We start from the raw sequence: 26020 nt of genomic DNA on the forward strand, positions 1-26020 counted from the left end.
CCAGACCAATCATTGATTTGTTTTGCATTGTTGCTTAAGTAGTCCCACAGAAAACATTTACACTTACATTTTATTGCCCTTCGTACACCTCCATGTTTCTTTGCTTGATTTTTCTCTGACTTACTGCTACCTCTCTTTCTGGATTACCTGAGCTTTGGTTTATTAGCCTTAAATAAAGTTTGTTCAAATGGAAGTGTCCTCCAAGTTATTTGGAATTTAAATATTTAGATTTCTTGTTATCACTTCAAAAAACGAATGATCACTTCAATCTTCTTTTCTTGCTCACGTTCTGTGGCTGATCATTCATAAAAGCTCTAAGGCATTCTTGCTGCTTTAATCATTTAGATAAACACTAAACAACCCACAAAGAGAAGGGCTGGAGAGAGCCTATAAGTGCTGTGCTTTAACAATTATTTATAAAAGTGATGATAAAAATGTGTTTTAAATCATTATCGTGGTTATTTTTTGTTCCAGTTAAACACTCACAAACATCCATCTATTCATATTAAAAAATAACTTTTTTATTATCAGTTTTGGGAGAAAAAAGTAAAGACTTTCATCCCATATAGTGACAGATGGTAACAGATGGAGGCAGTAACACTCACAAGTACAGAAAGCTCTTATAAGATATGAGTAATAAATTAAAATGGTGTGATTAATAGAACATTGGTGTCGAACTTGAAGTGATATTTTGTCACCACCCAGTGGACATTTACCTGCAGAGCGCAAAAATATTGATCAACCCTATATACTCTGCGATCCTATTTTGAAATTTATCTAAAGCATTATACAAAAAGCGTTATAAATGAGTTGTAGTGTATCAGTTATCCAAATATATATAATAATATAATACGACATTTTGATGAATTTGAAAACAAAGTTTAAAAGCCTTAGAAGAAAACATAAAATAAAAATAAATAAATACAGTACAATTTGAGATACAATATAAACAATCTTTCATGACATTACTGGCGCCATTAATTTAGAAAAAGATATAAGATCAAATTGAGCTTTAGTATTTCAATCTTTTAGCAGTTTTATAACTTTAAATGCTGTATCATGCAAGACATTGGATTTAATTTGAAACGGTGTATTGTAAAGTAAGTAAGCTTTAGTAGACATGCAGTGTGATGCACAGCTCCCTTGTCGGATCTGCAATATCATAAATGAGTCTTGTTTTGTGCAGATGGAAAGAACAAAAAAATGATGAATGCTTTTCTTGCACTCATTTTTTTGCACCTTCTGTGGTATTAAGCAGTTTTAAGTATATGACAAAACAAAATTCTTCTGATAATGTTATATTATATGTAAATATGACAGGAAAAGAGTAATGATGAATGATTCTATATTTGACAATAAGATAGATTTAATTCATTTTATAAATTCTGCCACAATTCAATTGTGAGCAAAGTTTGATTGTTGGGTTGTGCCTGTGTTGTCAGTTGTGATGTATTGTTTTGTGTTTTGGGACAGCTTCCCACTAGCATTTACTGTATATGCTACTTTCTTTCAGTCCTTTACATTATGAGAAACATTAATAACCAAATCCATTCAACTTTTTTTCTTCAAGGTTTTTCTGAACGTGAAGCATTTGGATTGTCACAAACTGATTAATGGATCAGTAAATGCACAACTCACTCTGTGCTTAGTCTCAGAACCTGTATCGGGGGTACTTAATCCACACTGAAGTGTACGGACAGGTAGTTCAAAAAGTGAACCAATGTCACCATCTGGTGGACACAATCTGACAAAAAAATTTTTTTTTACTTTTTTACTATCTTGCGATTTTTTTGTTGATCATAAACATCAAATTCAAGCACAGTATAGGTGTAACCAATAAAGTGGGGCCTAACTGTTGTACACTAATGCATTACTATCTGAAACCTAATACTTTAACTTTATAATGCTACAGTATATTGTGGTTGAAACATAATCACATAAGTGTTCTGATCTTTCTTTCTTTTTGTTGATATTTTTGCCTTTCTTTAGCATCAGTCAGTACAGAGCATAGAAGCACATTTATATAATACAAATTCAGACCACATGTTTTCTGTTATTGTTAAAAATTATTTTGTTATTTAATAAAACATTATATAACAGTGGTCAAATTGAAGGTTTTTGTAAGAATAATGTTGGAATGCTCATCAGACATCACGATTAGAATCTTTTATTAAAGAGCATAATCTTGTCAAAGGCAGCAAAAACCTTATTATCCATTTTGTTGTAGTTTTGTTGGTTTTTGTTATTGTTGCTTTATTTAAAATAAAGTAGCACAAGCTAATCGATTTTAAATATCCATCAAACTGAATAATTAAAAAGTTGAGTATACTTTGAAGTGCATGGTACAACTGGAATTGGCAGGACCACGTCAAGACATAAATAGAATAGTCCATGATGTCTTTCATTTAATCCTTTCAGACAATCCTTACAGTAAACTTCACTTAACATGAGCACAACTGTGTTTCTAACTTTAGATCTATAATCTTGTGGCTATTTAAGACCGTAGGGTGCTTGTACTTTTTTACGGTGTGTTTCCCGAATATCTAGAGGGCTTCTAAATCATGCTGAATAACTTACCATACATATATTAAAGCACTATTACCATGAAGAAAACCTCAAATAAAAGCCCTGATGAGGATTAAAGTGCAAAGTTCTGCTCATTTAAACAACTTGCCAAGTTTCATTACCAGGTCTTAACTAGGGATGGGTATCGTTTAGGTTTTATCTGATACCAGTACCAAACCGGTACTTTTGAAACAGTGCTGGTGCTTAAACGGTGCTCAAACCGGTGCTTAAAGAATGGAAAACACAAAGTTGGTCCAAAAACTTCTCATGTTCAGCTGTTTTTTTGTAAAAAGATAAAAATGTTAGCCTTTTCTGCAGCTATAGGGCATATATGGCATCACTCTTGGCTGGAAGCAGTGCTTAAACAATGGAAAAAACAAACTTTGTCCAAAAACCTCTCATGTTTAGCTGTTTTCCACTTTTTCTTTGGTCATTTTAGCCTTTTTGGCCAGGGTGAAGGGAGTATCTGTCATCAAACAAGAAGACATGTAACTATGACGGTGTTTGCTAGTTCACCTTACATGCATTAATGTAATAACGTGGTTAGCCTACTCAACGTAAATTACACACGAACAACATTAAGCTACTCACGCAGAGAAGAACGGCTGCTGCTACCATCATCATCCGTCATCATTTCTGCTACACTGGCAGGGCTAGGGGCCAGGACTCTACTCTTCGGGTTTTTGGGGGATGTTGCTAACTCTAGGTCCGATAACAGGCACCACACCCGCAGTAGATGTGCTTGGTGTGAGGTCTCGCAGCAAGCTATCAAATACGGTGCATTTCTCGGCTTTTAAAAAAACGCTATGTGTCACCAGGTGTTTCATCAGATTCGAGCAGTTACCTCCGTTGCACAGTATCACCTTAAAGCACTTGTTGTAGGCTGCTGAGTTTGCATCTTTTGCTGTGAAGTACAGCCAGACTTTGACCGCTTCACTTTGGGCATTTTTAATCTGTAGCTCTGCTCTAAAAGAACGTACGTACCTGGGCCCGCCTACTACACTCGCAAAGGTAAAATGATTGGCTGGAATCCAAAGTGTATGACATCTCAGGGGAAAAAAAGCACCGAAATAAAGCACCGAAATGTGCGCTGCTTTTCGGTCTGGTTACTACTGTTTATGTCAGAACCGGTGCCATAATGGCACCAGATACCGGTACCCATCCCTAGTCTTAACTGACTTGTGACCTTAGAAGCAGAGTCATAGCTTTCAGTTAATAAGTTAAATATCCCTTTGGCTAGTGAAAGTGAGCCAGAGCAGAATACATGGTGGTATTTTCAGTAAGAGACTGGAGATTTGACTCTGTTGTTGGTTGCTTGTTGTGTAATTTTAATTAATTAATTTGATTGACCTGCCTTCTCAATAAACCTAAAATTAAGAAGAAGAAAAAGATGAAGGAAAACAATCAAACAAGACTTAAGTCTTGTTTGAGTTTCTTTATGGAGAGCAAATGCAGCAGCATCCCAGACTGAACCTGGGAAAAAGTGTTGTGCACAAATATGTAATTAGGGGGATGAAAATTCCAATTATAAAAATTGTTCATAGGCACGCTTTTCCATTTACTGACATACTGTGCTTCTACAACAAAGAAAGAAAAAAGAGAGAGGACTCTTTAGGCGCCATTACTCATTCAGTTATAATGACATCATGACGGGAGCGACAGAGGCACTGCGCCCTCTGGTGGTTGGTAGAGAACAACAACAAGAATCATTAAAATGTATTTAGATGAACTGAAAGAGGTGACTGTGGTGAGGGGAGTCTGAGCTTTTCTCCTTAGACTGCATGTCTCTGTGACCTGAACCCAGATAAGCGGTAGAAAATGGAAGGATGGATAAAACAGAGAGTCAGTAAAGTCTTTGACATGATTACATCAGACATAGTGGTGGCATATCAACCTCTGCTGAGAATGTCTAGCAAACCTTGAGCAAGCCAACTGCCAAATTATAATAAGTCATACACAAGAAATGGGGGGAATGTGTGATTAATTCTATAACTAAGATTACATTTACAAATGATTATTTCAACTCCAGTCAAGATGGCAAAGAGTTTGGAGCAAGTTTAGGGATGCATAATTTTAATTAGGATTTTGATTACTTTTATTTCTTAATCTATCTACACAAAAAAATAAAACAATTAAAGAAGAACACAGCCAATGTAATAAATAAATACAATAAATAAATAGAAATTTAAAAATTGCATTCCCCGTGTAACAATAACATGTACTGAAATCCACTTTCAGAGTCACTGCCAGAGTCTGTCCCTGTTGCACGTTGGGGAAGTATGCTAATCTCAGTGCAAAAAGGGATTTGCAGATAAAGTCTAACACAACAACATAATCAGATCAACAAAAGAAGAAGCCACTGACCTCTTAAAGATTCAAGCCAGCGATGAAGCAGTGATGATCTGAATTTAAAACATATTTATGGAAAGGCAGCAGCATGTTAAATATGGAGAAAGTTGTATGGATGGTTGTCTTCCTTCTCCTACAACCTTCCCTTTTGATGCAGTCCAAATGAGCATTAAAACAACTAAAATACAATAACCTTTTGCTGCAACTTTGAGAACTGCTATGGTTAACAGACAGAAATACATAACACAAAAATACATATCATGATTGACGATTGATACATGCAGTTACACATAGCAAGTGAACATAGTTTTCTTTTGGACCTGTGTGATAATCTAGAGTAACCTCTAATCAGATCTCAGGGATTTAAGTGTGGATCACACTGTTAAACTGCCAGCTAACAAGTGAGACATCAGCAAAAAGGGAATTCCAAGTTACATCAGTGATCTTGGGCAGATGATGCATTTAATACCACCTCATTGTGATTGAAAACACGATTAAACACTGCTTATCAATGCCACTTTTCCTGCAATACAAATGAAAAGCAACTGGACTTGTGTCCGCTTGTATATGCTGGAAAGGATTCAAGATACAATACAAAAACATTTTTATTTTTCTGAAAAGCTTTTTAATTAAAATTCACATTTTTATTATTTCAAGAAGAAGAAGAAGAAGAAGAAATGATTCAGGGTACACTGTAAAAAAGAAATCCTAAAAAAAACAGTAGTATTCCGGCAGCTGGGGCGCCAAAATAATACCAGAAAATAACTTTCACATGAAAATACGGTTATTTTCAGTAATGACAATACAGTTTGTTGCCCTAATTTTACATGGGATTTTGCCTTTTTCAAGTGCTTTTAAACATTAAATTAAATTAGGAACATTTTAATGTGATTAAACAATGAAATTACCTGTAAACAAGGTCAATGAATGCGGCAATATGAATAATAATACTTAAATGTTCAGAAATATACAGTTAACAGTTGGTTTAAATAATAATGGATTGCATTCATATAGCGCTTTTTGAGACCCTCAAAGCGCTTTACAATTCCACTTTATAATTCCCCTCTGGCAATCACCAGTAGGTGGTAGGTGAAGTGTCTTGCCCAAGGACACAACGACTGAGAGTCTTCAGCCACGATCGCCCTAAATAGCAATAATAACAATAATTATTTGATGTAAAAAACGTTTACAAGAATCATGTTATATACTTTTCCATAGCATTACATTTGAATTTAACAGTTCAATCTTTCAAATAACGGACAAATATTTGTGAAATTATGATACATTTGTGAATGTATTTTAACAATCTAAATATGCATATGTACAGACAAATACATTTAAAAAACAAGAAAAATATGTTTTATTAGATTTACAGTGATTTTACGTTAATTTACATTTGAAATGTAAAATCACAGTCTATTTATGTAAATTTAATGATATTCTAAAAGAACAGTACAAAACTGTAAAATACACAGTAAACTACTTTTATATTACAAAATTTTTATAGTGTACACTTTAAAAAACTCCAGAAAGTCAATAGTTACTGCTCATGCTTTGCAGTTAAAAACTGACTGACAGTGTGTAATATCATCTAACAGGGCCCTAAAATGACAATTTAAGTGAGAAGTCACTTCACGCTGAGGTTTCAGACATACTTCTCAGTAGCTATAGTCAAAGAAAATATACAAAATGTTTGTGAAAGGATCAGGACCCACACTAGCGTTTGAGTGTCAGTCGTAGCACTTTTAATTTGAAACAGCACTATCCACTGGTTCTGCACCTTATGTTCAACTGGGAAACAGGTTTTCCCACACAACACACTCCTCCTTCCCGAGTCCAAACACTAAAAGGGGGCAGAGTTCATTAGTTGTCTCCATCTCACCTGTCCCCTCCGACCTCTCAGGACCATCCCATGATCTTATCATACCACCCCTCCACTGCAGTAGAGCCAGAGACCACAACCCTGTCACAATATTTTACAATCTTAGAAGTACTAAAAACAGAGAAAGAAAAAACTCAAAATAAAAGGAGAATTACTTAAAAACATATAATAAGACAGAGAATAAGAGATACAGAATATTACAAATAATCCCTAGCAACTATGTAAGTAGTTCTTGCTTTGTATTGCTTATGTTTTAACAGAATTATTAAGCATCAAACAAATAATTGTAAGCTATTCTTAAAATGATGCAACATACTAATGGCAAACTTGGACACATTTAGGGATGTTTTCACTCTATAGGATTTGGCTCTCTAGCCTGTGGTGCTAATGCAATCTATAAGATGACCTAAAGCATCTTAGTTGCTTAGCTTCTTTTTTCTAAATAGAAAAGAAGCACTGGTTAAGGATTGCCACGTGAACATGACCCAGTCAGCAGTTACATGAACACGTAAGTCAGCTTTACAGTCAGCCGAAGCTATATGTCTGTATAGGAGCTTTAGAACAAACCTTTGGTGATTCCTCTCGCATAAAAAGTGCAAGCGTGAACTGCAGCTGAGACTGCTGCTGGAAATGATTTGGCTATTTGGTTAATAATTGAAACAGTAAAAAGGAAAATAATATATCTTGAAGGATCTCCTTTGGGTCGTTGTTTTGCTATTGTCTGCAAATTAATGTGACAAAACCTAAACTGCTCTGCAAATCTGCAAAAGAATTTATGTAACAAAGCAGCACATCTAACTATTTTTTTATAGTTTGAAAAAGACTACAGAGATAAATAAGTGTAAATTTGAAGTTATTTATTTGAAAATCACTCAACAACGACATTTGAAAGGTTGAAAATTGTTTGTTTTCGGAAAACAATTTGAGCCCAGAGTCCAAAAATAAGGGCAGGAGCACCAGCAATGTTGGTCATGATTTTTAACAGCACACTGTGTTTGGGAAGTACAGATGACCAAAGTTCAAGCTGCAAAAAACTTCCCATTGTGGCTAGTATTGCATTTCAGCTTGTATTTCTCTTTGTTGCATTGTTTTTGCCTCATTGAACCAAATTGTGCAAGCTTTTGACTTTCTTTTTTCATTTCTTTATTTATAAATTAATACATTTGAAAAAAAAAACAAGATGTGTCCTTTGTCCCTTGCTATTTAACTCCCATCTATTGCTATTACACTAATATTCGCTGATTTATTTTTGTTCTTTTTACAGACACCAGTGTACTGTATGCCAATCTGAATGCACACACCTTTGATGTTAATGTTGGAATATCACTGGTGTTGCTCTTCTGAGTTTGGCCTAGGCCCACAATTAGCTACAAACCTAATTAACTCAGCAAGAGGAAACCCTAGCAACGTAATACCACAGTAATCCCAAGGCCACTAATCACCTGCCCCATAAAGAAAGTAGAGCTCTGTGATTCTAGCGGGTTATAAAAAAAAACACCTAAGAGTGTCAGACGTCCATTTTAAGTCTGTCCAACTCGTCGTGGAAGCTGTACAGAAAGGTTTCAGGACTATGGACTGAATTACATGACAGACATGGGGCAGACGCAGCAAACAGAGAGCACTGAGCAGATAGACATTAAAATCATTCAGGATATGTACAAAAAGTTTGTTTTGGAATGCCCAAGTGGATTACTTTTTCTGCATGAGTTTAAGCGTTTCTTTGGTGTGGAAGCTACAGGAGAGGCTTCTGATTATGCAGAGAACATGTTTCGAGCGTTTGATAAAAATGGGGTGAGAGAATGAAACCTGCTACAGCCTGGCTTACAGTCATATCATGAAATGTGATACAGTAACCAAAATGTTCTCATCTAACCTCTCTTTTAGGACAATACAATTGATTTCCTTGAGTTTGTGGCGGCACTAAATCTTGTTTTCCGGGGAGACCTGGAGCATAAACTGCGCTGGTCATTCAAGGTGTATGACAAAGATGGAAATGGATACGTGGACAGGAATGAACTACGGTCAATAATCGATGTAAGTCCTAAATGTGAATCAAAGGAAAAATATTTTCTTTTTATAAAATAGAAATTTTATGTTCAGAATGATGCATCTCAGTGTATTTATTTTTTACATTTTGTCTATGATAGCGTTTAGATATACTTAACAAGCTGTGGTCTTTGATATGTACTTCCCTAGCAAAGTTCCTAATATTTGCTTTTACTGTCAAGTGCTTTAGAGAGTATGCAAATGCTTTAAAAGCACTGTATCCTTGGGATTTCACTGTATTTCCTAACAGAGTAAGTGCTGAGAATATAAGTACAAAAAAAGACAACAAACCTTTTTTTAACCAAACGTGACTCCACCAAATATACATTTCAAATTACTTATGGTAGTCTGCAACTCTAAATACGTGATAATTAAACTGTGTTATATGTTTAGCCTGATAAGTCTCATATACTGTATTTTTGTATTTCAGAAGGTAAGGACAATGGAAAGAGAGAAAAAGAAAATTTTTAAGATATTTTTTTTAAGAATGAATTTTAACTATTGGACATTTCTATTTCTGATGAAGAATGTAATGGCTTCTGGTGATGCTGTTATTTATGTGATGCCCATAATATTTCCAGTTAATAAATTAATTTCTTTGTCTCTTATTCTGCTCATTTCCAAATCTTCAGTTCAATATCGTATTGATTTCTGCTATTATTATTATTGCCTTAATTATTGTTTTATTTACATAACGATGTGTACTAAAATTCCTAAGACATAACTTTATATATTTTCTTATTTTATAAAAATCATTGTTTTTATCCAGAGCATCTATCGGGTTAAGAAAATCTCCAAGGACAACACAAGTGATTCCTATCTTACTGTCGATGAGGTTGTTGATCGAATATTAGCAGCTGTTGATACTGATGGGGATGGTGAGCATTTTTTAATCATGATAATTAATTTGCAGTGAATGCAAATGTAGATAGGACAAGAGTGGAAATGGTGAAAATGTGAGAAAATGAGTCGGGTTTTGCTGTTTCTTGTGTTTTACAGGTACTGTGAGCATGGAAGAATTCATTAGAGGTGCACAGCAGGACCCCTGGCTGCTTAATATGTTAAAGCTGGACATGAACCCTGCCAGATGGGTGATGGACCAAAGGAGAAAGAGTGCACATTTCTGAACTGTCCAAGCAGCTTTTCCCAGAAAGAACAATCTTGACTATTATCAAGGGTCCTTGTTTATGAAATGGAATTAGATTCACTTTTGGTCTTACTGTAAGGTAGAAAATATCTTTTCTCTAAGCAATCTCTATACTTGACATATAAGAGCTCTCCTGGATGGTTATGGGATTGCAGAATGGGATCTAGAGTCATAGTTCTGTATTTCTGCCCCACCTACTTTAATGCAGAGGTAACAAACCTCAAAGCCGCATGTTTAGCTCTGTTTGTCCACCTTTTTTCTATACCATGTTGCCTAACTTTAACTCCCTCAGCCATCATCTTCCCTCAACTTCATTGGTGCTGTCATTATAATATGCTCTTTTCTTTCTTCATAAACTGTATACATTATTTGAAATAATTTGAAACAGCTTTAATAACTCATACACACACATACACACACACACACATATATATATATAAAGAGAGATAGAGAGCGAGAGAGACAAGTACAGCCTTCTTTTTATAAAGTTTATGCTGTAAATAATGACGTAATTATTGAATCATTTGAAAAAAAAATTATTTTTATTTTTGATAACTGCATGATTATTGTGCATATCAATTAAAGTGCAGTACAGAAATATTTTATTTTCTTTAAGAAAAACAAAAACATAAGATAAATAAGTCATGCTGCCATGCTGTATATATCCAACATGTATAAACCTGTTCTGTGTGCAGAGATCCACTAGTTTTTGTTGTGAAGATCAATGGTGCCATCTAAAGGTGAACTGCAGTCCTCCTAGAGAGAGAGAGAGAGAGAGTAAAAAATAAAAAAAATACAACCTGTGATTTGTGTGATTTTTTTTTTTTTTTAATCAAGTATCCTAAATACTAAAGTGTTGTCTTTGATTGGCACTCTTTATTGAGACAGAAGAAATTAACAAATTGCAAAGTAGTTGTCATGAACTGGTCAAAATGAGAGCGTTGGACCCAAAAGCAGACTCAATGCACTAGAAGAACTATTTACAGGTTTTATGAACAAAAACGGAAATTCAAGAACATGACCCAACCTATAACATTCACAAAAGGCCGAGAAACGAGGAAGGTAACGAGGCCAAAGAATGCTACACGAGAGGAACACAGTCTGTTGAATCCTGGTCGCGGTGTCCGTGAGAGTATCCTGGGGAATGAACCGGGAGAGGGAGAGTTGTCCAGTTCCAAGAGAGTCACGATGGGCAGAAGGGCAGATGGGAGAATGAGATGAGTATGGAATCCTTGGTGGAGGTCTTAGTGTGTTAGCAGAGGCATTATGACTAGCGCCATGGAGTAACGCAACAGGAGGTGGATCTGCTTGTGGCTTTTTTGGGCTGTTGTCACAAAACATTCTGTTTTAAATTTTACACATGATAATGGAAAAACTAATTTAGTATGTGAATTGACCTGATCTTCCAAAATAGATACCAAATCAATCCATTGCTTCAATCTTTTCTACAAAACTGCAAAACTGAGAAGACACTCATTCTAGAGTCTGCACTCTTACGCATTATTCTCACACAAACTATGAATTTCACGCAATTCTTAACCTTAACTGATTGTCAAAGATATATCAGGCATGTAAGACTTTAACCTTGAACACAATCTTACATCATTGTCTTCTGTCCTCTCTATCTGCTAACTCTTGCTATCTTTGGGAATGAAACAATATTATATTTACATTTCCTAAAAGCAAAATGTATTTTGCTTTTAGCAACTGTATTTACAGGCAGCACAACAGATGGCTACGTTTGGTTGTATTTGCATGGCTCCAGTTAAAACATCCATTATCTTCTGCTCTTTTTCTGCTTCTGTAGTGCTAGTTAAATGCTAAAGATGGTAAAACACAAACTGCATCCAGGACACAAACAAATGTATAACACTGCTAACACAACTTCGACTCTTGACAAGCACCTGCACAGACCGAATGCACAAAGTTACACTAACACAAAGTAAGCCAAGAGCCCAGAAGGATGTTAAAACTGAGTGAATGCCTAAACCAGCTGAGCAGTCAGACCCTGAACTATAGACCAGGTCACAAATGTACATGTTTCTAGAGTGCACTGTGGGAATCACTTTATAGCACTTTAGCCTGGTTTTTATCTTTGCTTTGTGTTGTCATTTTTGTGTTTATACATAAAAATTAAAACAAAGATTGTATATGTGTCCTCATTAGGACAGGCATTTGTATTAATGTGTGGGACTGAAGCATAAGGGTTAGGCTAACAGTTTGTGTATTTGCTGATGTTTGTTGAGCTGACAGAAATGTTGCATTTGAATTTACTTACCACCCTTTATGCTAGCTCCTCTTCAGTAAGGCTAGCTGGATGCTGAAGTGCTGCAACCGCAACTTACTGTTCCCACCTCTGTACAGAACCTAATTTAACCCTTTAAAGCCGGTCAGAGCGGGCATGCTCCGTTTTGCATAACTATTTTTAAATCCCGGTAGAACTGGAACCACGTAAGCTAGCGCAATAATTTTTTTTGCGTATGAAACCTGAGGAGTTGCACTTACATCTTATGCCATCAGCTTGTCCTAAGTCACGGTTTTCTTCCACATATAGCTTTGCAAAAATTGCATAAAAAGCGCTTGCAGCAACAAAAACATAATATTCCAGAAACAGGCTTTGCCGATCCGATCAGCTGTTCGTAACACTTCCTATGTTGGAATAGACGTCAGCGCGAACTATCGCATGTCCGCCAATACCTGCCCGAAACCGGAAGTGACGTCATTTTCACGGAAATGTGGGGTTTTTTTCAACTTCAGGGCCTCATAAGCTTATACTGGTGTTTTTAAAAGTTATCTTGGACTTTATGACTTTCTGTATCATTTCTGGGATGCTTAGAACTCAAAGTACATTTTGATGCATATGCTTTTTTTTTTTGCAAATTTGCATTACAATATTTGTTTTCGTTTTTCCTGCAGTATATAAAAATTGGTGTATTTCAAAAATAAAACTATGAAAACACTCAAAATAAAGATCCTGTGGTGTGAAACTATTTTGTGCAACTTTTTTGTATTTACAGTTTTGAGGGATAAGCCTCTTAAATTTCTCTAACTAGAAATATATGTTAAAAAAAATTTTGTAGTTTATTGCACTTTTTTTTGCAATTTATGTAGTTACTATGCACTTAATGCATACATATTAATACAATTTGGGTTATAATGGTTGTATTGATGTATAGCAACTTGAAATGCTCCCAAAAATGGCACTACAGCATGTAAAAATATAATATAAGGTCTGGTGGACTTGGTTCTATGGTAGGTCTTAAAGGGTGAATCAACTCAGCTAAGGTGATTGCATACTATTATCAGTTCACTTCCCTTTTTTTGCTGTGTGAGATATATGCCTGTATAATGAGCAATAAGCCCTCTCTGTTTAGCAGCCTTCCTGAAACCTCCATATGACCTTAAAACACACAATGTTTCAATGTGCTCTGTATTCAAAAGCTACCTCCTTTACACACTATGAGCTCTGTTACTATAGTTAAGTGTAACAGACCTGTAACTTTCACTGTCTTTGGATTGTGTGTCACAGATGCTGTCAGCTGAAACAAAAATCCTGTTTAAAAATATGTATATGATGCCACTGGTTAGTGTTGTACATATAGGGAAGAAATGTATCTCAAATGTGTTATAAATGCATAAGGTATGATCCACAAGCATAATTGCACACACACTGCACAGTGTGGGGTGCTTGGTGGTTCGATTCCTGGCTCTCCCAATCTGCATGCCAAATATCCTTGGGCAAGATACTTCCATCGGAGAGCAAGAGGGAGTTAGTATGTTGACTGCGTATGTTAGTGTAGAAAGCATAGGGTGCTAGTGTGAAAGGGTGTGTATGGGTGAATGTGGTGTGTTGTATAGAGCGCTTTGAGTACTCTAGGAGAGTAGAAAACGCTATACAAGAAAGAATCAGTCCATTTACAGTAAGGTTTTGTAAGTGAGTGAGAGGGATATTAATCATCAGTGACCTGTTTGCCTCAGAATCAGGAAGTGTGCTGAACAGTCAGAGCTGTTCACTTCCTGATATAAACGCTCAAGAAGTAAACCGTCCTTCAATTGCATGAGAAGAATTCCACAGTCAAATGGCTGGTAGGTAACTTGAATTCTACTTCTAGTGCTAATATTGTTTAGGTCTGTGACAGTTGTTAAATGAGACATTTTTCAAGGTGTTGTCCCATAATGTATTCTAGAGAAAGCTGAGATTGTGTGGCTGTGAAAACAGATGTGAAGACAATTTTAAGGGAACTTCCCTAGCATCAGAGAATTTTCATGTTCCAAAAACACTTTTACTGTTGTCATTGTGTTAGAAAGAAAAAAAGAAGCTGTCTTGTCAAAATACATGTATGGTAGTGCTATACGATACTTTACAATACCCTATAAAGGCAGCTTATGTCTGCGCCCCCTCCCCTTGGGGGCGGGCCCCACACTTTGGGAAGGTCTGCTCTAGTGTATGGCCCAAGTCATATGTTAGTAACAGGTTTGTTACTAACATATATGTATTCTCTGGGTCTTGTGACCCTTTGAATCACAGTAATGAGTTGTAGGTTAAGCTAAGTTCAGTACTGTAGTTACACATGTAGGGGAAAATAAAACTAACGTTCAAAAGACCTAATTTAAGTTTCATCGACCATATGTAACGGTTCTGGGCCCTTTTGGCTCAGCATTTTGTTTTTTCTTGTGGTATTTTTGTATAATGGGTTATGTCCTGGTTCATTAGTAGTCTTTAGTTATCCTATTGTGAGATTCTTATATTCCCTGTGTAGTTCTTTGAATATTCAATATTGTGTCTTTGCCCTCCGCGTTTCTTTCTGTGTGGCTGTGTTTAGATTGGTTATGTGTGTTCTTACCTCCTTGTGTTTTATTCTGTCATGTTTATCTGTGTTCCCCAGCTCGTCATGTCCTTCTCTCCCTCATGCTCCTCCGTGTTCTCTCTCTCCCTCCAGTCTGCGTCTCTGTTTTACTTTGATAGTCTCCCGTCAGTGTGCGTCATGTTCTGTTTTGCGCTTCCCCGTCTTGTCTGTGTAATTTGTGCCAGCCATGTTCCCAGGTATTTCCTCTTGCCCTTTCCCCACTTGTATTTAGTGTCTGCATTTTCCTTTGCTTCTTGTCGTGATCTCCATCATGCCTCACTCTGTGTTCGGTCCGTCAACCTGCCTAGTTAATTTGTATCTTCAGTTTATTTCGTTTTTTCCTTGTTCAGCAATAAAGCTGATTTTGGAGTTTACATTTCATTTCCTGGAGTCTGCATTTTGGGTCCTTTTCCTGCCTGCCTGCCCACAGCCACAACACCATATATGAGATGGAGGAAATGGCTGCAAAGCTTTTAGGTAGATCCAGCCTCTAGTCTCTGGTTTATAGGGTTGTACCACACAAGTCAGTAAAATTGCTTTATGAAACGGTGCCTAGTTGTTAACCTATTTTTGTAACACAGCAACCAGTTGGGAGGTATGGGAGCTATCAGGACAAAAACTGAAGTACCTTCCTCGGGACCTTCTGGCACCAGTTACTTTGTATACAAGTGTGGACTTGCAGAGGAACAAACTAAAACGTGTCACCGGCATCTCCAAAAACACCAACATCACAGAGCTTAATCTGTCCAGGAACAAGATAATCGAGTTTTCTCAAGAAATCTGCAACTTGGAAAATTTACAAACACTCTATATGAATCATAACAATGTCAGATCAATTCCAGAAGGAATCTTCCCACATCTTAGAAATTTAAAGTTCCTAAAACTCAGCACCAATCGCCTGGCAAGGCTTCCTTCAGATATAAACCAGTGTACCAGTCTTACTTACCTGGACCTTTCCAAAAACTGCCTGCAAAACATCGAACCACTAGTTGGGCTACCAAAACTTAGGGAGCTATTGGTTGAGAAGAACCAGCTGACAGAGCTACCATCCCAGCTTTTCCAGAAAGGTAGCTGTGAGCTGACCAAGTTCAAGGCCATGGGTAATCCACTAAGGTGTCCACCAGAGGAAGTCTGTGCTGGAGGGGTCATGGACATTCAGAGCTACTTCCTTCAAATGGAGGAGAACCCCAATGCTCACACTACCTGGACAGTTAAAGCAATGTTTCTGGGCTCTTCCATGGCCGGGAAGTCCACACTCTGCCACAGCCTTAGGGAAGGGAAGCCTGTGGCAGTTGCAATGCAGGATCGGACAGAAGGAATAGATATCACTCGGCTGTACACCCATGAAGTCCGCTTCCTTCTCTGGGACTTTGCAGGGCAGGAGGAGTACTATCTGACACATCATATCTTTATCACACCAAGAGCACTTGTTATCCTTACTGTCAATTTGGCCAGGTGAGACAATTATTGTTTCTTTTTTGATGGTTATTTTGTCAAATTATATGACTAATAGTCAAATAATATGACTAATGCGACTATAGTTCTTTTGTTGCCCTTCCAGCTATCTAAAAGTTATCTTTCTAAAAGAAATTCTTTCACTAGAAAGTCTTTTTAATGCTTTGCAATTGTATATTCAGCCTTTCTTTTAGAAAGCAAGGGAAGCCTGTGGAAGTTGACATTGGGACTGGGACCACCGTCACCTTCACCCTCCACATCTTCTCGAGCTCTTCTCTGAGCCCTTGGTATTTCTCGAGCTTCTCGTGTTCCTTCTTCCTGATGTTGCTGTCATTCGGAACCGCTACATCGATCACTACGGCCGTCTTCTCATGTTTGTCTACCACCACTATGTCCGGTTGGTTAGCCACCACCATTTTGTTCGTCTGTATCTGGAAGTCCCACAGGATCTTAGCTCGGTCATTCTCCATCACCCTTGGGGGCATCTCCCATTTTGACCCCGGGACATCCAGGTTATACTCGGCACAGATGTTCCTGTACACTATGCCGGCCACTTGGTTATGGCGTTCCATGTATGCCTTGCCTGCTAGCATCTTATGTGCTGGATTGTCTCTGGAGCATCTTTACACAGCCTGCACCTGGGGTCTTGCCTGGTGTGATAGATGATGGTTCCTCGCCTTCCTCCACTTTCTTGGGTTTCTGCTGCAGTTGGGGCCATCTTCGTGATGTATTCGTGGATGTTCCTTGTCTCATCCTGGTGTGGTGCTGACACTCACCAGTCCCCGACCCCCTTCCTTCCGCTTAGTGTACAGCCTCAGGGTGCTGGACTTGGGGTGAAACCCTCCATGCATGGTAAGGAGCTTTCTTGTCTTGATGTCAGTGGTTTCTATCTCCTCCTTTGGCCAGCCTATTACCCCAGCAGGGTACCTGATCACGGGCAGGGCGTAGGTGCTGATAGCCCAGATCTTGTTCTTACCGTTCAGCTGACTCCTCAGGACTTGCCTGACCCTCTGGTGGTCTATGTCTGCAATGATCCCCTCTGTTCTGACCACCTTCCCTCTCATTGTTACCATCCGATTACACTTCTCCAGCCTGTACAGATGTCATTGCTGACAATGTGTGAATCAGTGAATCGATGTCTCGTTCACTCTTGGCATACAGGAGGTGGCTGACACCTTGATCTTATATCTTGATCTTATATAGTTCTAGGCATTCCAGGATCCAGGTGTGGGGCATTGAGTCATAGCCCTTCTTGTAATCAATCCGCACAGGTTGGTCAGTCTGACTGCTCGGTCTGCCAGTAGCTGGTGTTTTGCGCCTCTGGTATTCTTGCCCATCCCTTTCTGTGCTCATGTATTGAGCTCATGTGCCTGTTCATCTTAGCTGCTATGATGCCTGACAGGAGCTTCCACGTGGTGCTGAGGCAGTTCGAGGGGACCGGTCCTTGAGGATCAGGACTGTCCGGCCTTCGGTTAGCCATTCTTATTGTTCCCTTGATAACCGGCTACGGGGGGTCCAGGTTTCAAGCTTGACCATGTTGTACTTACAGCTTCAAAAAAAAACCTACTCTTTCAGTCAAGAAACAGTTGTTTGTTTGTTTTTTAATGTGCTTTATGGCCAAACACCTTCCGCCCTACTGATATTTACTTGAACAAAAACTATACATTGAGTTTAGTGCTAGTTAGCCAAGATATGACAAATGTGAAATTAATATTTGTGTATGCCAGTTATTGAGCAGCAGCATTCTGACATTATGTGTAAGTACCAATGACACCCAGCATCTTAGAGACCAATAGCAAAAAAAAAAAAAAAGACAATAATGATTTCGATTTTCTATCAGCTATAGCACTGTAGACCCAGAGTCTTTCAAAGACCAGATTTGGTTCTGGTTAAACAACATACAGTTACGTGTGCCAAATGCAGTGGTCATGCTTGTGGGAACACACTGTGATCAGTGCAGAGACCTGGAAGAGGTAATGGAGAAGAAGAAAGACATTGATGAGAAGGTTAACATAATGCTGGTAAACAGAAAGATGGTTTTAAAGTACCAGAAGAAAAATCTGGAAGAAAATACAGACCCATTTCTCTACATGGATCAAGTGGATGAGATTGATTCCCTTTTAGACTACAATTTGAAGGTAATGATTGGTACGATTAAAATATACCATTTTAAATGCCACACAGGCCCAGTGGGATGTTACTGTGGATGCAGAACCTTTTACAGTTTTCCTTTACCTTCCCTTCAGGTGTTGGATCTTCTAACTCTTGACTGCACAAAGACTGAGGATATTGTAAGATTCAGAAGTCATATTTTGAAATGCATTCAATCAGAAAGCGCTTTCCTGTGTTCTGAGACCATCTTACCACAAAGTTATGAAGAAGTGGAACAAGCCATCCAAAACCTTGTTACACTAGAACAGATTCCTCAACATGGTGAGTCCAGTTAATGACTGTGCACTTTATTTAAGTAACACAGACAAGTTGTTTTTGCTTTGTAATAAAAAGTATCCATTTTCTATGTCAGGTATTATTCTACTTGAAGAACTCTGTGATTTAATAATGAACCATGTAACACAGAGCAGAGAGCACCTCCACTCCATATTGCAATTCCTCTTGCGATATCTGCACAGAATTGGGGTTATTATTTGGTATGAAGATATTGATGTACTAAGTGACCATGTGTTTATCCAGCCTTCCTTCCTCATTTCAATGTTCAAGGTCAGTGGCTGTTTTTCTTTTTTCAGACCTATGTATGCACACACTACTTGAACCCTTTCGAAGTACAAGGGTTTCCTTTACAAGCATTAATGTGAAGATTCCTGGTACTGTCGCTTCCACTTTAATTTTAATTCCAAACAAATTACCAATAAATATAATGTATACATGGATCAGAATGCAGTTAGGTTAAGACCAAAAGATAGCACTGGCCACGGTCAAACAAGCGACTACACTCTTTTGATCCCTTTGCCTGAAGATTTCCACAGAATTTACAAATTACACTAAACTACTGTTACCACAGTTTTACTCTCCTAACTGATTTCTGTGACTGCAGACCATTGTGAGACATGACCTGGTGCAGCAGCTTGAGAGAATCTCAAGAGACCTACTCATGCAAGAAGGAGCTCTGATGAAACAAAGGTTCATCTGGGTGGAGGACTTGCGGTGCAGAGGCACCCTGCACAACGCAGCCCTGCGCATCTTAGTCCGGAGGGAGTTAGAGAAACTGGTCATAGATGATGATGATTTGGTCAGAGAGGTAGTGGGTAACAAAAGGGAGGAAGGCATAATTCTCACCCTGTTGCAGCACTTTGAGGTTTGCCTCCCAACTCTTGTCAGAAGCCCCATGAACCCCCAAGCACCAGACTTCATCCCAGGAGAAAATCACTGGGAGTCAGTCAGGGAGTCGAATAGAGACCCTGATGGAGCTTGCCTCTTCCCCATCTATCTGAAGGATGACCTCATAGTATGTCAGAAATGGGGTGAGAACAAGCAGGATGATCTCAGAGTGCATGTGTACGTCCTTCCTGAGGTTCCACATGGCTTCTTTCACAGGTAGCTTGGAAAACATTTAATTGTTTGTCACCTTTTATAAGAGGGGTATGCAACTCCAGGCCTCAAGTGACAGTGTCCTACAGGTTTTAGATGTGTCCTTGATCCCACACAGCTGCTAAATGACCTCCTCAACATGTCTTAAAGTTCTCCAGAGGCCTGGTAATGAACTTATCATTTGATTCAGGTGTTTTGACCCCGCCTACACCCTTTACAATCACAGGTCAAGGATGACCCTTGGTTTGACCACTCGTCCTGATCTGGTGGTCAGGACAGGGCTAGTGTCCATGGTTGGTGTTGCAGTGTCTCTAGATGGCGACAAGGGCTCTGCTTGTTGTTGAGCTGCACTATCAGGCTGGGTTACCAGATCGGGTGCTGGTGCTGAAGGTGCTGGTGACGCCTTAGCGCCTCTCAGGTGCCGTCGGTTACGCTGTATAGTCTGCCCCTCGCCAGTGCGGATCACGAAAGAGCGGGCAGTCTCTGCAGGTTGGATGATGACAGCCGGTTTCCAACTTCCGGACTCATCCTGAAAGCGGATGTGCTCCCTCTGCGCTGCGATTGTAGTATAGCCTCTGGTGCTCTTCTCTTTCCATCCGTGTTTTTTGCACCACCGTCTGGCTTACGATGCGGGGTACCAACTGGCATACGGTGATGGGAAGCACTGAGCGCAGACGTCGACTCATGAGGAGCTGCGCGGGTGATCTGAAGCTGTCGACTGGTGTGTTCCTTTGCTCCAATAGAGACAGGTAGGGATCTACTCCCTGAGCATGAGCTTTATCCAGAATTGATTTGGCCGTTTTGACTGTTCTTTCGGCAAGGCCATTACTTTGTGGGTACAAAGGGCTTGAGGTTGTGTGGACAAAGTCCCATGTGACTGCAAAGTCCTTGAACTCTCGAGAGCTGTACTGTGGGCCATTATCTGAAATAAGCTTCTCTGGTATACCGTTTCTGGCGAATATGGCCTTGAGCTTTTTGATGATGGACCCTGCTGTGGTGGAGAATAGCCTTTCGACCTCAAAGAAGTTGCTGTAATAGTCCACAACTACTAAGTAGTCTTGTCCACGCCATGTGAAGAGGTCTGAGGCCACAGCCTCCTATGGTCTCTCAGGAATCTGTTGTGTAATGAGAGGTTCTTTAGGGTTCACTGCACACCTCTACTAACATATGGAACAGTTTTCTACCGTGGCAGCGATGTCCTTGCCCATGCCTGGCCAGAAGAGGGTGTCCCTCGCTCTCTGCTTACTCCTCTCAATCCCCATGTGCCCAGTGTGGATTCTCTCCAGCATATTGTTTCTTAGGGCTGTTGGCACTGTGATTTTGTCACCTTTGAAGACGATGCCATGGAAGTGTGAAATTTCATCTCTGAAATTCCAGAAGTCCAAAAGAGTTTGGGGGCATTTTTTCCTGTTCTCAGGCCAGCCATCATGCACGGTTTGCTTCAGAAGGGTGAGCTGCGGGTCGCATGCTGTCGCAGCCTGTATCTCTGAGAGCTTTTGGTCACTTACTGGGAGGCTGTTTATCACTGAGTAGACCTGATCCTCCATGCCTTCGCTCAGCGTACTGTCTTGGTCGAGCAATGGTTTCCTGGACAGTGTGTCGGCCACAGGTATGTCTTTTCCAGGCCGGTGCACAATCTCTATATCGTATCTCTGCTGTAACAGCATGCGCTGCAGACGAGCAGGGGCTACAGAGATTGGCTTCTTCAATATGTGCTCCAACGGCTTGTGGTCTGACTCGACGATAACTCTTCTGCCATACATGTAGGTGTGGAAGCGCTTGCATCCAAACAACACTGCAAAGAGTTCTTTTTCAATCTGTGCATAGTTAACCTCTGTCGGGGTCAGTGTCTTTGAAGCATATGCTATTGGATGTCCGTCCTGCATCAACACAGCTCCCAAGCCATACTTTGATGCATCTACCTGTAGGCATAGCTCCTTGGTCGTGTTGTAGTATGCCAGTATGGGGCCTGGTTCCCTGGTTATGAGATCCTTTATTTGCTGGAAGACTCTGTCATGATTCTGATCCCAGACGAACTCCGAGTCTTGCTTGAGCAGCTGACGCAGCGGTGCGTTCATTTCTGATAGTCGTGGTGCGAATCTGGACAGGTAGTTCGGCATTCCAATAATTGTCTCAAGCTCATTCTTATTCTCAGGAGATGGCATGTCCTTGAATTCCTGTAGTTTCTTTGGGTCTGGCTGGATGCCCTCCCGGGTGAGTTTGTGTCCAAAGTAACTCACTTCTGTGGCGCCTATGACACATTTCTCTGGATTGAGACGCACTCCTCGCTCCCTTGTGCACTCAAGCATGGCACGGAGGTTCTCGTCGTGTTCCTCCTTTGTCTTGCCAAACACAAGGATGTCATCCACGATGGCTGCCACCCCATTGAGCCCATCATATGTCTCATTGATTTTCCTTTGGAAAATGTCCTGTGCTGATATTATCCCAAAGGGAAGGCGCAGAAAGCGGTACCTGTTTTGTGCGATTTCATAGGAACGTGCAATGTCTATGGCTTTTTCTAGAGTCAAATCTGACCCTTGGCTCAGCAGCTTTTCTCTGACTTGTGGGAAACTGGTTGCAAAGACAATCCTGTCTTGGACCATTTCATCACAGTTAACATAGCCACACTGCTTGACGAGTAGCTTTAACTCTGTCACAAAGTGTTCGAATGACTCTCCTTCGCCTTGGAGTCTTTCATTAAATTTGTATCTGGCAAAAATGGTGTTCGTTTTCGGCACGAGGTACTGTTCAAACCTGTCAAGATTGGTGGTCAGTCTTTTAGCTTCTTCATCAGACAGCTGCCATGTGTTATAAATGTCTCTGCCTCTTTCTCCTACCCACAGAAGAATATAGGTGCACTGGGTCTCCTCGGGCTTGCCGCTTAGCGGGCCGCTAAACATTAGCTTCACATGTTGCACAAACCTTTGCCAGGCATCGGGAAGAGTAGCTGAATCCCAGTCCATTCGTGGTGCAGGAAGTCCCGACGAATCCATTTCGCGCTGTCAAAGGGCGTTTGGTTCGAATTACTCTGACACCATGTAATATTCTGTTCTTTGACTTATGAATAATATATTCTTAAACTGCTTCGTGAGTCTCCATCTTCTTTATTTACCACTCGCTCGGTACAACATAACACACCTCCACTTCCGTAATCATACCCGCCCCACTGCCACTACGACAAACCCCAAGGGACAATAAGCACGAAGTGCAAACATTATAAACAATACAACAGTGTTATCTAAAATCTGCAGGACACTTAAAGCCTGGAGTTGCCTACCCCAATCTGTAAGATAAGTATATTTTCAATTGTATGTTGGTTTTCACAATTTTCAAGGCAGAGTCTATATAAAAGACTCAAATATGTACAATGAAATTCACACACACCACTAGCACCACAAAAAGATCATTCAATAAGCTAGAGAGAAGATGTATTGTGTCTTTTATATATATATATATATATATATATAATGGCACACTTTTACATTTACACTTTCTTTGTAAATTTCTTCAGTTTCCAATGTTTTCATTGATTTATAATTCTAAATTATTTATTTTTTCTTATTCTTACTCCACTCAAAAACCTCATGAACCATAAATCTTATGATCTCTCATGGTTGCCACATGTAACCCTTAGACTGATCATTAAGACGTGCTCTCTTTACTCGACTCACTGGGTGGGAAAGGAGCAGTGTCTCCTCTGCTGTGGAAACAGACTTGCTCTGTTTAGACAGGGGGACAACAATGGAGATTCCTTTATAGAGATTCGCTGCCGAAGACCTGAGAAGGATGAAGGTAAAATAAAAATCTGTGGTGTCTTTTGTTTTAGGACCAAAAAGAGCTCGACAGCAACAGTAGAACTACATGTAGCTCATTTCTTGTCTTAGAGTTTCGGCAGATGTGGGATCTGATCTTGGCAGTGATGTCCAAGCTGTTTGTGCTGACAAGGCAGTGGCCAGGACTGACCCAGCAGGTGCACACTCCCTGTCCAGAGAGAGGCTGTCTGCATTATTTTACCTGGAGGGACTGGCAGGAACTGAACAACACCAACCTTTACAGTCTGTAAGTGTTGTATCCCTTAAGACTTCATCCCTGATGGTTTTTCAGAATCTAGACTATGGTTTAATCACATGTATTCAGAGTTGTGGGGATATTTCGGTTACTTGCGGACTGATCAAAACCAACATTTTTAAATGTGTATGAATATACTGTGTAGCTGCTCCAGTATTGATAATTGTGACAAAACCTATTTCTTGTTTACTGAAGTTTTTGTGGTTGTTGTATTTTTCTAGTTAAACTACTAACGAATTACATTTGACTAGGCTTTGCTTCCATGCCTGTAAAGCATCTGCATACATTTTTTAACTGTACAGTACAATGAAAATGCAGCTTGTTTCTGATTTTTATGAGGCGAAAGTGTTGTGTACGTCTTCTGATGTACTAGCAATGATCAGAATTCCAATGTTCCGTGCCCTCAGACTTTTACCATTAGCACCAGTGCTAAAACAAATTACTGTTAGCTTGTAACAGATAGCACACATAACTAGAATTAACTTGTTTTTCTCCTCCCCCTGTTTCATTATGTATTTTCATCTGGTTATTGTTTATATCTCTTTATTTTTTACAGTGTGAAGGAGGAAAAATTAGTTTGCCAGGGAGGCCATACACGACGAACGGAATTCATTTTTCCAAAAGGTAAATTGATGTTTTCTTTATTCTGTAAAATAAAGGGGAAAATACAACAACAACATGTGTATTGTTTATATTGTTATTAATCACCACTGTGTTTTCTCCAAAGCTGCCACTTCGCAGTGATGACTGATGAGAATGACGTCAAAGAAGACAAACACAGCATCACAACCTCTTAAGCAATATGTTTGGTGGCAAAATGTTTTTTGTGCTAGCCAATTTTATCTCCTTTTTTAGGTGACTGATATGAGTATTATTCGGAAAAGTGTCACCAAGTATTAAGTTCAGGGCTGAGGCTGATTTTGTAATAAATGTTTTGTAATAGACGTATTTAAAAAATATTCCAGAAGACTACTTGCATTTCTATTTTTGATATGCAGCGTTTCAGTGTTTATGTGTACAATGACAGCCTCTGCTGGCTCTTGAAGACTGTCAGCTATGTTTTTCTTTGTGAAGACAAGTTGTAGACCTGTTACATGAAAAATTACAACTGCTGCATGTAAAACATTTAAGCTGATCTTTAATAATATGATAGTCCAAATCAATCCGGTCATCTGCAATTTCCTGAAATAGGCTTGCCACCCCTGTATTTCTCTAGTTTTTCATCAGTTCCTCAAAACTCTCTTCTACGTGCTGGCTAATGCTGCCTTCAGGGTCTACTCGTAAATGTCACGAAGAAGGGTTAATTGTTAAACCCTTGTAGTAAAAAGAAATGATGTTATTAATTACATAAACTGTCGCTGTCATATAAAAAAATATGTCAGATTATCATATATTTTTGTAGTCTTTTTTGTAGCCACTTGTGCCTGTATGAAAAAAAAAGTCCTCACAGCAAACTGAACTATGTAGTCTGAGTTAAATCCAGATAGAACAGAACCCAGTGAGTTAATGTCCTATAGCTCATATAGCAGTAATTTTCTTTTCTCTTCTGTCTAAAGACGGAAATCGACTGTCTGAAGTCTATTTTTGTGTCTTCTGTTTTGTAAATAACCTGCTTAAATGTAAATCTGACACTTGTTCAAGTGAAGAATGAGGTAATCGAATTGATCAACTTCTGGACCTACACAACTCACATGTTTTTCAGAAATATTTATGCAAATGCTTGAGACCCTCCTCAAGTTCACATTTTGGGTGATGTTTTAAGGTAACTCTGTCTGTTTAAAAATGAGAGGGACAGAACTATAAGACCATGGCACCTTGGTCAACATTCACTTTAACGTTGTGCTGAGCAGCTATAGAAGTCTACATAAAGTATATATATATATATATATATATATATATATATATATATATATATATATATATATATAATTTAATTTAATGAAGGAAAACACAAATGGCTTATCAGATGTAATGGTTAGTTGGTGATTGTAGGGGGTAAATATATCGTGACTGAGTACTGGAATAATTTCTAAGAGTATATATTTAAACTGTAAATAAAATAAAACAACAACAACAAAAGATGATTTGGCGGTGTTAAAGATCGCAATCATGATA

General features: G+C 39.0%; 2 protein-coding genes across 2 annotated transcripts; both read left to right on the forward strand.

Annotated features, from left to right (window-relative positions):
- The first annotated feature begins 8325 nt into the window (after nucleotides 1–8325).
- Nucleotides 8326–10761, forward strand: LOC146394098 (guanylyl cyclase-activating protein 2-like). Its single transcript, XM_084951612.1, has 4 exons — nucleotides 8326–8587; nucleotides 8681–8830; nucleotides 9612–9720; nucleotides 9842–10761. Exons 1-4 carry the CDS (start codon nucleotides 8381–8383, stop codon nucleotides 9967–9969), a joined length of 594 nt encoding a protein of 197 aa, XP_084807738.1. The 5' UTR covers nucleotides 8326–8380; the 3' UTR covers nucleotides 9970–10761.
- Nucleotides 10762–13772: 3011 nt separating this feature from the next.
- On the forward strand, nucleotides 13773–25392 carry LOC146394099 (malignant fibrous histiocytoma-amplified sequence 1). The gene is made up of 9 exons (XM_084951710.1): nucleotides 13773–14075; nucleotides 15418–16291; nucleotides 18132–18429; nucleotides 18538–18724; nucleotides 18816–19009; nucleotides 19344–19843; nucleotides 23472–23629; nucleotides 23722–23896; nucleotides 24462–25392. Exons 1-9 carry the CDS (start codon nucleotides 14069–14071, stop codon nucleotides 24607–24609), a joined length of 2541 nt encoding a protein of 846 aa, XP_084807836.1. The 5' UTR covers nucleotides 13773–14068; the 3' UTR covers nucleotides 24610–25392.
- Nucleotides 25393–26020: the final 628 nt, after the last annotated feature.

The sequence above is a fragment of the Perissodus microlepis genome, chromosome 1, assembly GCF_051167445.1.
Source record: "Perissodus microlepis isolate ML-2025 ecotype Zambia chromosome 1, ASM5116744v1, whole genome shotgun sequence".
Classification (NCBI taxonomy): Eukaryota; Metazoa; Chordata; class Actinopteri; order Cichliformes; family Cichlidae; genus Perissodus; species Perissodus microlepis.

Coding starts and splice junctions, on each gene's coding strand:
- LOC146394099 (XM_084951710.1), top strand. Junction 19,844..23,471: donor CCACATGGCTTCTTTCACAG/GTAGCTTGGAAA, acceptor TGTAACCCTTAG/ACTGATCATTAAGACGTGCT. Junction 23,630..23,721: donor AAGACCTGAGAAGGATGAAG/GTAAAATAAAAA, acceptor TTCTTGTCTTAG/AGTTTCGGCAGATGTGGGAT.
- LOC146394098 (XM_084951612.1), top strand. CDS start 8,381: ATGACAGACATGGGGCAGACGCAGCAAACAGAGAGCACTGAGCAGATA. Junction 8,588..8,680: donor GAGCGTTTGATAAAAATGGG/GTGAGAGAATGA, acceptor CCTCTCTTTTAG/GACAATACAATTGATTTCCT. Junction 8,831..9,611: donor AACTACGGTCAATAATCGAT/GTAAGTCCTAAA, acceptor GTTTTTATCCAG/AGCATCTATCGGGTTAAGAA.